Source organism: Rhopalosiphum padi, chromosome 2 (assembly GCF_020882245.1).
Source record: "Rhopalosiphum padi isolate XX-2018 chromosome 2, ASM2088224v1, whole genome shotgun sequence".
Classification (NCBI taxonomy): domain Eukaryota; kingdom Metazoa; phylum Arthropoda; class Insecta; order Hemiptera; family Aphididae; genus Rhopalosiphum; species Rhopalosiphum padi.
Genome location: NC_083598.1, coordinates 49,841,838 through 49,854,880, shown reverse-complemented (window position 1 = coordinate 49,854,880; position 13,043 = coordinate 49,841,838). Strand labels below are relative to the sequence as shown.

The 13,043-nt window shown below is 30.1% G+C and overlaps 3 protein-coding genes across 3 annotated transcripts; 1 reads left to right on the top strand and 2 right to left on the bottom strand.

Moving 5' to 3' along the window:
- Positions 1-1,677: 1,677 nt before the first annotated feature.
- LOC132919000 (vesicular glutamate transporter 2-like) lies at positions 1,678-6,441 on the top strand. The gene is given in 8 exon segments (XM_060980353.1): positions 1,678-1,770; positions 4,169-4,269; positions 4,685-4,805; positions 4,885-5,062; positions 5,159-5,430; positions 5,505-5,751; positions 5,842-5,969; positions 6,047-6,441. Coding segments are annotated over 8 exon segments (1,308 nt in total). The 3' UTR covers positions 6,215-6,441.
- A 3,095-nt stretch (positions 6,442-9,536) lies between these two features.
- On the bottom strand, positions 9,537-10,324 carry LOC132921881 (histone H1A, sperm-like). Its single transcript, XM_060985123.1, has one exon. It carries the CDS (start codon positions 10,192-10,194, stop codon positions 9,559-9,561), a length of 636 nt encoding a protein of 211 aa, XP_060841106.1. The 5' UTR covers positions 10,195-10,324; the 3' UTR covers positions 9,537-9,558.
- Positions 10,325-12,437: 2,113 nt separating this feature from the next.
- On the bottom strand, positions 12,438-12,950 carry LOC132921892 (histone H3). The gene has a single exon (XM_060985134.1). The coding sequence runs from the start codon at positions 12,887-12,889 to the stop codon at positions 12,479-12,481; it is 411 nt and encodes a 136-aa protein (XP_060841117.1). The 5' UTR covers positions 12,890-12,950; the 3' UTR covers positions 12,438-12,478.
- Between the last annotated feature and the right edge of the window lie 93 nt (positions 12,951-13,043).

The following is a 13,043-nucleotide window of genomic DNA, read 5'->3' as shown; positions in this document are numbered from 1 at the left end:
CTATTATCTTACCCAAAACTACAGCGACAGTTTGAATGAAGGTTTCCTAGAAATTTGAACTCACTGTGTTTACGAAATGTTAATAAATTGTGTTTGATTTCTACACATTATAACGCTTTAAAGATGATTACCAATGTTTTTACATAGTACATAAGGTAATATTATTATATTATTGAGTTTTTATTAAATGTCATTTAAATTCTTATACTTGGTTTCAGGCACATTACAAACATTAGTCTTCTGCTACTCAACGAGCCTAAAATGTGAAATACAAGATAAAACATATTTTTTGGACAAAATTATTTATCAAATTTGCACATAAGTTGTAAGTAAAATATTTTTTTATGCTTATTTTTCAATTTATATCAAACATAATTTTAGCTCATATATTTGATTTCAGAAAAAATTATTACCTAGTTCTTATTTCTATTTTGATGCTCATACTTAAATGCCCAATTGTGATCAACGTGTATATTTAAAAACTAGAAAGAAGTTTTATGACTTTTTAGTATTTTATTAAGCAGGCATCGTGATTGCAACATGATATTAAAGTGTAAGTACCTAATCTTATAAAAAATACCTTAACTTAAAGTCTTCAATAGATACATTTTAGTAAATTAACTTCATTGTTTTTAAAATTTAATTTGTTTTTACTTTTAGAAAGAATAAATATTATCTGGCAATATTACTATTACTATATTACTATTATTTCACCAAAATCTTACATGTGACTACAGTGATAGTTTGAAAGAAGACTATCAGGGAATTTAATCTTGTGTGGTGTTAATAATATTCATTTATTATGTTTAATCTCTATATCAATGTTTGTACTTCAAAAATGATTACCAATGGGCAATGTTTCTATGTATAATATATAAGGTAATATATTCTGTAGTTTTATTAAATTAAATTTAAATTTTTATATTTGGTTTCAGGAACATGACAAATTGAAGTATTGTGCATAAAATAATTTTTAGATATTATTTGCTCATAGCTGTAAGTAACATATTCAAATAAGTGTCAAGTAAAACTATTTAATCCACTATTGTACATATGTATATGTGTTTTAATTTAAAGAAAATAATTTTGGCATTTACAAATATATTTTCATTTTCAACTAATTCTAGATTTCATTTGAAGTTGTAAATCTTTTTATAAAAGCAGTTATCATATTTTAAACTGTGCATTAATTTGAGAATCAACATTAGCAGGATTTTGTGATTTTTTGGATTTAAATTGTTTAGTTGATTCATTAAAACATTTTGTTATATTATCAATTATTAACAGATCACAAACAACTTTATCTATAATTATTGAAATTGAAGTAGTGTGTCACATTAAATTGTAATTAAACTGCACCGTAAGCAATAAGGTTTATATTATAGTATTAATGTGGTCACTTTTTGATGTTTAGTAGTTATAGATTAGGTTAGTGACATTATAGACAAGAGTTACATATATATTTCCACTAAATAAAAGATAATAACATTTAGAATTATAATTATCCATTTACTTATATTTTATCAAGTGTTCAAGGGTATAGGTAATATACGTAGGATTGATAAGTAGGTACACTCATCTTTGATTTTTTTCAAAAATTTACTGTAAAAAAACTGTTCAAACTGCCGCCTCTTTACGGTCGGTTCGGATGCGCAAGCGCCCAACGGAGCAAAGGCTATGTGCAACTCTTCGACTCCCTTCCATCACCGCGACTTTTTTGACCACCGCGCCCACTTGTCACCATCGTTCAACCAGTTCGTCATCGTCAGCGTATGCGCACCGGGCGCCGTGTCTGTCTGATGACCTTTGACGCTTGTACAGTTATATTCTCCGTCTTTTTGGATTCGATGCATTTATAATATTATACTTGTGTTTGCCACTATATTAACGCTCAAATTAAAATATCGTTTTTATCGCGTAGTGTTCCGGTGATTCGTTTACACCACATCAAGGACTAATATACGCTTAGTCGACCGTGGTACATCGTGCGATCACCCTGCGTCGTCATTGCGACATTTAATTGCACTCTTTTTAATTATTGATATTATATTATAATTCGTCGTCGGTTTGTGTCCGACACACACACACATATATAATATATATATACATATTACATATATGTATACGACAAATATCAAGCCGTCGTCTGTTCGAGGTGTCGCCGCCGAACTATTTATATATACGGACCAAATATTGCAGCACAGCATTATGATTTAACTGATCAATTCTATCTAACCAACATAAACGTAATATTAAAATATGACTAATATCCGAACAATTACAAAAATACAAATTATTAATATTGTATTATTATAAGTACATACATTGCAGTTAATACTGCAGTTATTATGTTTATTGAATTTATTTATTTATAATAGGTATAAGCAATGTGTTAAAAGGATATCATCACCTACGAAAAGGTAATCTAAGTATATATAATAAACTGCATAGCACACAATAAATTAAAAAATTAAGTAAAGTATAGCTAGAGCACCAATTATCCGCAGTAATATTTAATTGTATACCTAATTAATCGTCATAATATTGGAGTAATTTTAATAAGATATATTTTTTATTTAATATACACTATGTATTAAAAATACATATTATACAAAGGAGGGGGATAAATAATGCCCAGCGGAATCTATATGTTAATATTATAAACAGTAGCCGGCGGAATCAATACAAACGTTTTTCCTAAACAGGTAGTTTAGGTGGAATCAATAATTCTCCCACGGCCACAGCTTAATAATAAATTTGAGTTCAGCAAAACATATTATGTGATGTTAGTTTTAATACTAAAGTAAAGAGTAAATTTAACTATTACAAAATTTAAAGGTAAGAATTTTATGTAGAAAATGACATAGGTACCTATGTTTTTATTGACATTATCAATTTAAAGTTATAATATTTTACATAGATATAAAATATAACTCACTTTAAAATGATAATATCAATTAAAGCTTATGTAATTTTCTAAATAATATTTTTACCTTTAAATTTTATAATAGGTAAATTTACTTGCGGTTATGGCGTCCTCGTTGCGTGTTCGAAGATCGTGAAAACACTTAACAGTGCATTCTGTCGGACGTTGTAGGTATGTGTTTCACTTTGGGTGACACGTCCTTCTAATGAAAACATAATGAAAATAATAAATTTTATATAAATGATTAATTACCTATGACTTTAAAGGAGTCTTACTGTATTTTTGTGTTTAAAAATAAAAGTCTGTTCTCTATTGACTATTATAACAAATCTGAACATTATCTATCAATACATTGAACAGCTGAATCCGAACGAGTCTTTATTGCAAAGAGTGGAATATGAATCTCTGGGAAAACGAGACTAACAGATAGAATTCTTTACCTCACTCTCAACAATCATCGTACAGACTCATCGACAGATTTATTCGTTTGAAAACTACATATTGGAACAGAGAATATACAATAGTTTTGCTCGCATATATAGGTAAATTGTAGTATTTTTGATAAGAGTTTATCCAACATGTCAAATTTAATATTTTATAAAATATAGCTTCTTGTTTATCAGCTGTAGACATTCTGGTAATTTTCAGTTATTTTTAACCATTAATATATTTTAGTATTCAAAATGTATATTTTAGTTTCGGTGAAAATGTGTCAACATTCTATATGAAAAAGGCAAATTCGCAAAATTTCACAAAATATATAATATACTCTATGTTTAATAACCAAATCTTTAAGTTTATATTTTATATATTTAAGAATTCTAATAAAAATACCTTCTAATAATTATTTGTTTAAAAGGTAAATTATCTTATATTTATTATAGCTGAGTTCTCGTTGATAAATTATTGTAATTTATTGGGTATCAAATATCAATTTGTAGTTCTATTTTGAATTAAACTTGTCAGACGAAAATGTATAATGTAAAATATATGTATATAAAATGTGTACATAGTAAAATTATGTTTTTTTTATAGGTTTAACAATTATGCAGTATCAAATATATATATACATCACGAGTATTTCAATTTTTTGATAGATCAAAAATAAGTTAGTGTCTATCATACCAAATAATTTTTTTCAATTTTTTTTATTTACCGCAGATATGGCACTGGACGAATAAAAAAGATTTGAAAATGCCAATTTTACATTTTAATAATATTATGTTATGTATGTAATTACAGGTTGACTCTACCAATTTTAATTACATAAAATACTACGATTATGGATATCTTATCAGTTTCATACCTGCAGGTGTATTGTCCACCATTTATCCAGCTCACAAGTAACCGACCAATATATATTTAATAGATTTATACGGCTAGGATTTATAATATAAATTTATTATGTAAATTTAAATTTGATTAATATTTCCTAATACAAATACGAACCACGAGATACGGAATAAAGTTTTTAATTCGAGTGTAATAAATTTATTTTAAGTGATTAAAATAAAATTCACTGTTTTCCTGAATTCCAATGTAGGTACTACAGGACATGTATTAATAATGCAAAAATGTGCAAAATAAAAATATAGGTATACTTAACTATACATACCTTGGTAATTTCAATAAAGTAACTATATTACGGTTTTTTATTATCTCGCACAACAATATTTTAACATACATATAAATCCTAGCCAAGCCTCTCCTAAAAATGTATAATCGTCATACAATGTAGCTTTATAATTGTTTTTTCAGTATTTTTGGGATTTCTGTCATCATTTCGTCGATCGGTTATTTAATCGCAGTCATAAGTATATTATGTTACGTAAACGCACACGTGCATTTCGTCTTACAATTTATTATGGGAACGGCTTTGGTAAAAATAAGACGATTCCTCGTGAAGTGCGATCTTATAACACACGTATATAATAACAGAATTTTGTATTATGTCCTAGACCGTGGCATTTATATCAATTGACAGGGTTTGGACGTATTGGGTTCCACTGGATAAGCAGACAATACGTCACGTTCCAATAGTACTGTACGTTTTGGTAAACAAAGGCGGATATTTTTACTACAGCCTTATCGAACTACACCACATATATTCATCTTATACTTTAACTCTACCTATGGGCAACTTACATATTTTAAAAGTGGCGATGCTCGTCGCTCGACGCACTTGAACCACCGGATTAATAATCGCATACGGTATAAAATACTTGAATATAGGAATGATCGGGTTGGCTTGGTACGTTTTGTGGTTCTACATGATCAATGGTAACCTATTTCGGGACCCGAACCTCGATATCATTTTATTTGGAGGTTCCAACAGCCGGCGATATTCTTTTGAAACGTCTGGCGTTTCGTTAATCCGTTCAATGGTGTCGGACATACCGTGGAAATCGCTGTAAACTTCTAAGCCCATCCTCGTGATTGGTCTATTATACGTGTGTAATATTCAAATAATTAATAGAAAAGCAGATGGTGATTTCTACGCTACCGTACGTGGTATCTTATTGAATACGTTTAAAAGTATCTATATTTCTCTATTAAACACATTATTTTGATTATGCAGGCAATTAATGAATGGAATATGAGAACATACACTATTATTATATTGCTTCTCGTCGTCGTCCTGGTCGAATTAGTTCCAGAGATTATTATATCAACTTCCACCACCAGCATCAGAAAGTTTTGGACTTGCTTATATTTTGGTTTAATGAGCATATATTTTTTCATGGAAGCAATTATCGGCAACACTTTAGAAACCAATAAAATGTTACATTTTGTGCTTATAGAAATAGAATTTCTTTATACTTTTGGTAAATATATATTAAACCATGCGAAACATACAATATTGAAAACTATTTTTGTAATATTATGAATACAAATTACGTCGGTTTTTTTTATAGGATTCTACTTAAACCATTTGGATATCGCGCCAATCTATGCCAGCTTACTTTATAGTCTTCTGTTTAGTATGCATTATATTTCAAATTTATTTTGGGAAACAGTCCTAAAAACAATAATCAATTCTAGGGTAATAGAATAAAAGATATTAAATGTTCTTAATATTATCAAATGAAGTTAACTGTCTTGGTTATATTTTTAACATAGATTCTAGACGAAGCCAGAATTGACATGTTTATGGCAATAGTATGTTTGGCGATGGCAATGCCCTATGCTATTTTCGCATCGGCGGAAATTCCAACATGGACAGCAGATAAACCAGTAGAAGAAAATCAACAAGATATAATTGAAAATGACGACCTACTATCTGTGTGACTATGTAAAAGACGAATAAAATACATTTAATATTGTAAACAATACACATTAGATGCACTTTAATAAGTCATTTAGGTAATAAAGATAATACAATTATGTATTATTAGTGTTGTTATTTTTAATTTCTGTTTATTATCATCTATGTGTAGGACCAACAATATTATCGCAAATAACCAAGTATTTTATAAAGTAAATTTATACTGATGAATAATAACAATTAAAAAGAATGATTTTTTTTCTTTTCTTTTTTTCCCTAAGTTTAGCATAACTATACATAACTATTATTATTAAAACAGTTTTTAGCATAAATTATTTTAGTATAGGTAGTCTAAAAATAATATGCAATATACGCTTATCTAAAATTTATTCTAAAAGCAATAAGTCAAGTTCAAAATTAATTCAAGAAAACATTTATATGATTTATATAAACATATTATAGAATATAGATTGAAAATGAATATACTGATTTATATAAATTTCTTAATATATTTACTAATGTATGATTTTAATTTTATGTTAATATAATTGCGTACCTACTCTTAATTTTACCAAAATATTTAGGACACTGATTGACACAGCTATTATTATTATGGTTCAAATACTTTATTTTTTGAAACATTGAAATCATTGAATCAAAATTTAGCTTTCTTTATGAAAAATTAATACAACTTGCAATATTATTATCAATTACTTTCCATTATACGACGTCGAGTTTAATTTAATAACATTTGAGGTTGACCCTATATAATAATATAATTAATATAAAAGATAAAAAAATAAATAGGTTAATTAATATATAATAAAATTAGCAAAAATAGCAGTATTCATGATCTGTCTAATTATGTGAATTTATTGAAATATAATACATACTTATTATTTACCATCAATAGATATCTATTTCTAAATATTTTTATGTTTATGTACATATACACATATTAATTATTATTATTCTTATAATAAACGGTTAATAATAAATTAGCATTATTATGGTGACTTGTGATTCGTGGTAAATAGGTTAAGTTATATTACATACTATATTTGCGAAATATGAATGAAAAATAAACGGGTGATAGGTACATTAAAAAATTATTGAGCTAAAATTGTTGTATTACATTTAATAATAAAATGTTTTTTTTATTATAAACAAATGAGAATATTATTTATTGAATTCATAATTTAGAAATATAAATTATACTAATTAATTATTATTACTACATATTATTATACATTATTATAAAAACGTGTAATGCTTATCCCTTAAAATTAAAAATATCAGTATATTAAATTAATTTACATTTGAAAATGTTTAATAATTTAATATAATATTATAACGAATTCCATTTCAACACTTACATCATTTAAAGATATATTTATAATACAAATAATAAATAATAAAATTAACTATTCATTTTGATAATAAACATTTTTAATAACCCTCATATAAACGTATTTAAATTATTCTTTTAGTTTATATTATTAATAAGTATACTATACCTATAAATTGATTTGATATTTATTACTATAATAGTTTATTAACATTCAGACAATCATATATATATTTTTGTAATTAAATAATAATACTTGGATTTTTTTATTATTTAAAATACAAAATATTTATTTAATTAAAATCGTATTATTTATAAATAAATATAAATTTAATTAAAAAACGCATTGAACAAATTTAATTATTAATTGTTTTTATCATCCCAATAATTAATAAAATCTGAAAATTAAACACTATAAGGTTTTGTGGTATTGTGGACTGTATGATAAAATATGTAAAAAAGGTGTATCAATGGTCTTAAGAAAAACAAAACGGTGTCAAATCCAAATGCTGGCTGGCTAGCTACGGTATACCATAGATTAAAATATATACTATATAATATAGACCTAGTATAGCATATTGTTTAATCCATTGCTCTAAAGAAAGCTATTCGGTGTCGTCCTACAAGTAATCACGCACGTACTCCGAACACGGCTGTATACGCACCACGCGCGAGACGCTCATCCACATGGCGTGTTTAAAAATGCGTTTTGGACGACTGCGGTATGACGGTTAGCAGTACAGGCAGTGGACAGTATCGATAAAACGATAAAAGTGATGGTGAATTTAATTGTGTTAGAGATCGTACAAAGTGAATTGCATAAAAAAAAAATATGTTATGAAAACATTTTTCTTTTTTTTTTCAGAACCGTCTAGTATTTTCCATCAAAGTTTTCTAGTTTTTTTTATTATGAGTCATGATTTATGACCATTCGGGCACCTTAGCTCAATTTTTTTTTCGAATTATCTTAGAAGTTATAACATAATTATTTGTGGTAAATATTTTGGTTATGGTCGATTTCGGTTCAACTGCACTTGGAAAATGCAGGTCTTCGCGACGAAATGATTTACAAAAAAATAAAACACAATACTAATAATATACACATATACACAAAATTACCACAATTTTTACATTTATTTTAAGTTTTGAGTGTCCTGCAAATCTAAATTTCTTGGTACTATTCCATTCAAATGTTTACCTACAATAATAGTATACCTATTCTATCTTTTGACAAAATAAAATACGTACTACTAGTATAAAATGTATCATGAATTTCATGATACAGGATACAAAATACAATATGTTATCGAATAATTTACACACGTTTTGTTTTATTATACAACTACATGCACGTGTGATGTACAATTAATGTAATATTGCATTAAAAAAATATTTAATTAATATTACAATAATATAGGTACCTGAGTACCAATGTTAATTGTTAATAACCCTGGGATGACTGAGCTTGTATACTTACCTATTTTCAGTTATATCTAAAAACGCAGGTACTTACAGTGAAACATGAAATTAATTATAATATATTTCTTATTATAATGTATTTCACATGAGAAATTACTAACTAAAGGTTGGCTTTAAAAAAAATAAACACATGCAAATGCAACAAGTTCCGAGCACTAGTAATGACCTTGTAATTTGTATATTAAAATAAATGATATTATGTGATACACTACTACTTATTAACGTACTAGGCTTGGTATTAAATATAATCGGGGTAGACGATTTTATACTGCGCGGCGGCAACTATTGTTGGTACAAAATATGGTAGGGCCAACAAAATGATTCGCTGTAGACCAGTAAGATAGTACTGACGACTTGTGTAAGTAAATATTACAATAAGTATTTTAAATTATGAATAATGAATTCAAATTGAGATTTGTGATTTTAAAGGATATGACTTCTAATCACCAAGTAAAAAGTAATTATTTAGGTGTATAAGAAAATTGGTGGTCCTGAAAAGGACCGTTTTAAGGGACGAGAGAGAAGTAGTGATCGTTCAGTTTACTTCTTCTTGGGAGCTGCTGTTTTCTTGGTTGGAGTCTTCTTCGCTTTGGGTTTGACAGCGCCAGCAGGTTTTTTCGCTTTGACCGGAGATTTCTTCGGTTTGGTAGCCTTCTTAGGTTTAGCAGCGACGGCCGCTTTCTTGGATTTTTTAGCCGCCGGTTCGCCAGAAGCTGGTTTCACTTTCTTGGCAGACGTCGATTTCCTCTTCACGGCACCAGGGGCTTTGACTTTTTTGGCCACCGGTTTCTTCTTCTTGACTACGGCCGCCTTTTTTGGTTTAACCTCGGCAACCGGCAGTTTGAAATGTCCAGAAGCGCCGGTGCCCTTGGTCTGAACGACGGTACCGTTCGCTACGGCGGCTTTCAAAAACTTCCTGATGAACGGCGCCAGCTTGGCGGGATCGACTTTGTAGTTGGCAGCCAAGTATTTCTTGATAGCCGGCAAAGAAGATCCTTTCTTCTCCTTGAGTTCTTTGATGGCAGACTTCACCATCACGGAGGTGGTCGGGTGAGACGCAGCGGGCTTCTTTGCCTTTGAAGCAGCAGCAGCAGTCTTCTTCTTGGCCGGAGACTTTTTCGCGGCTGGCGACGCAGTGACTGGTGCCGGAGAGGCGGGAACGACCGTTTCTGTCATGATAGAGTTGATTTTGAACGTAGAAAACCGACTCGAAAATTTACTGTTGAATGTAACGCTGAGCAACGAAACGGTTTGTAAATATATATACTGTACCGTACCGACTAGTAAACCGTCGTGATTCGCGTCATCGACACGGCTGCGGTTGTGCAAACGTTTTTCGCGATTTCTCGGCGAGAAATAGTTGTAAAAATCTGACTTTGATCTTTTCTAAAAGCCAGCTAAATTCCAAAAGATCTCATATAGTTATCCCGACGCTATCTAGTAACACAAAACCACCACGGATCGTTATTCTCACGGTTCCAACCGTGTTTTCGTAGTCCATGTTTAATGGTATACCGTATGACCGAAACCAATTTTAAATGTACAAAAACTTTTTAGACACATTCTATACGAGTTTCCCAAGCCTCGAGTGCTTGCAGTTTTCAAATCGACCGATATGTCGATGAACAGTGACTTTTCAAAATTGACGGTTTTAGGTTACTGTTACGGCACGGCGTCATTAACGTTTATACCATTGACATGTTTACATCACGGACTTTACCAATAAATCTAATCTTAATGGTACCTATTCACGTTAAATATTTTTTTTAAATAATCATAGTATTTCGCCGTTAAGGGATTTTGGTCGAAACTCGATTTTAAATAAACAAAATTTGACTTATTTATACGTCATCATCGGTGATCTCGTGTCTGATACATTGTCGAGTTTGTACGCGTAATAAACCGACGCCGCAGATTACACTACTATACACCATTACCTATATTATTTGTCTGTGATTTTTTAGCATCTAATGTCTTGTTGCCCCGAACCTTGACGATGTCATACTGTTTTTCTATAAATAGAGTATTTTGTTATTTATTATTTAAGAAGACAAGAATTGATAGTACAAAACGTCGTCGAAACCCGCGGGGAACCTAAGACACCTTCTAAAGTGGGCAAATGTCCTAATATAACGTAACATTTCAATAGTTGTACTATTAATAGTATAAGAACCGAAGAATTTCCTACAATGATAGATTTTAGTCTTTTGTTGATCTACCGCCAAAAATCTGTACCGTGTATTCGTCTAGCCGTGAGATTCGGTATATCATTATTATAATATTATGTAATAAGTATAATATGGGTATGAATATGTTGTTTATTTTTAATTAAACGTAGCTATCGGACCTATCGAAATATTTTTATTATACATTTGCATTTTTTCTATCATATTAATGTGATTATTGAAGTAGGTCTGTAGATAATTACGTAATCTTTTGTATAACGTAGGAACAAAGTGAGTATTTTACAGGTTAAAACTTTTAAAAATAGGCACTTTTTAAAAGTTATATTTTTAACAGTGATAAAAAAATAACAAAAGCACTATCTCTAAATACTTATGTAAATTATAATGTATTTATAATTAAATATTATTAATTAACGGCACTGCACGCATTTAAAACGTTTTTATTAAAATACATTTTCATTGTCTTTTGAGTGTTATAGTAAGTGTAATATTGTACGTATTCCGTGGATTTTTTCCATTATTCATCAACAAGTTACATACAATAATTTTTATTATTATTATCAAACAGGCATAATAACGTATTAAAAAAAATATGTTATGTTAAAATAATATTTCGACGGTTGTTTATAGTAAATAATAATTTTGTGAAATTATGTTTTTGATTCCCTTACCCAATTTAAGTAGTGCTTAATTACTTGAAGATGAGAAAGGGTCGACTTAAGGTCTTAAATTTAATGTCACGAGTAGCGATGAGAATAATCGAGATATCTCAATTATTAAAACAATAATCGATCTTGTAAACGAGTGATTTTTATCCGAATTATAGTAACTCGGAACTCGACCACCTACTGGGGTTCACATCACTCGATTTATTTTAGAATCCTGTCCCACAAAACTCCTAACAACGTATAAAATATTGAATGAATAATAGTTATTAGTAAATTTATAAATGGCTATTATTATTTAAATGTATAAAATAATTTGCTAAGTAAAAGTTAGAATGAAATGTATAATACTATATTCATTGCAATCGAATAAAAATTATTCCTAAGATGACCATGAAACGAGACGTGTTAGGAGGGGGTATACACGATTATGAAAATGTTTCGATTACTAATTCAATCGATGCCCATCACACTATTCACGACACTAGGTATTTGATTGTAAAATAGTATTAAGTTACGTTAGACGAGTATTAGAGAATTAACATGTAACGACGGTTTGGTGGCCCTGAAAAGGACCGTTTTAAGTGGTATATGAGCATCAAAAGACGATTAAGCGCGTTCACCGCGGATACGACGAGCCAGTTGGATGTCCTTAGGCATGATCGTGACACGCTTGGCGTGGATGGCGCACAAGTTGGTGTCTTCGAACAAACCGACCAGATAGGCTTCGCTGGCTTCCTGCAATGCCATGACGGCGGAACTCTGGAAACGCAAGTCGGTCTTGAAATCCTGAGCGATCTCACGCACCAGACGTTGGAACGGCAATTTGCGGATCAACAGCTCCGTGCTCTTCTGGTAACGACGGATTTCACGGAGAGCGACGGTTCCCGGACGGTAACGATGTGGTTTCTTCACTCCTCCGGTGGCTGGTGCGCTCTTACGGGCGGCTTTGGTTGCCAGCTGCTTTCTGGGAGCCTTTCCTCCGGTAGATTTACGTGCGGTCTGCTTGGTACGGGCCATTGTTGATTTTGGTTATTACTAGTGATGTTGATGTATGAACTAATGTAAAACACTGATAATCGTCGAATCGAATTTCACCAGTATTTATATACAAAACGGATTCGTATCTGCCGTTCTCATTGGTCGCGCGTTGTCGATAATCGGGGAGTGGGAG

What these genes read in the sequence shown, in the direction of transcription:
- LOC132921881 (XM_060985123.1), bottom strand. Translation starts at nt 10,194, where the DNA reads ATGACAGAAACGGTCGTTCCCGCCTCTCCGGCACCAGTCACTGCGTCG.
- LOC132921892 (XM_060985134.1), bottom strand. Translation starts at nt 12,889, where the DNA reads ATGGCCCGTACCAAGCAGACCGCACGTAAATCTACCGGAGGAAAGGCT.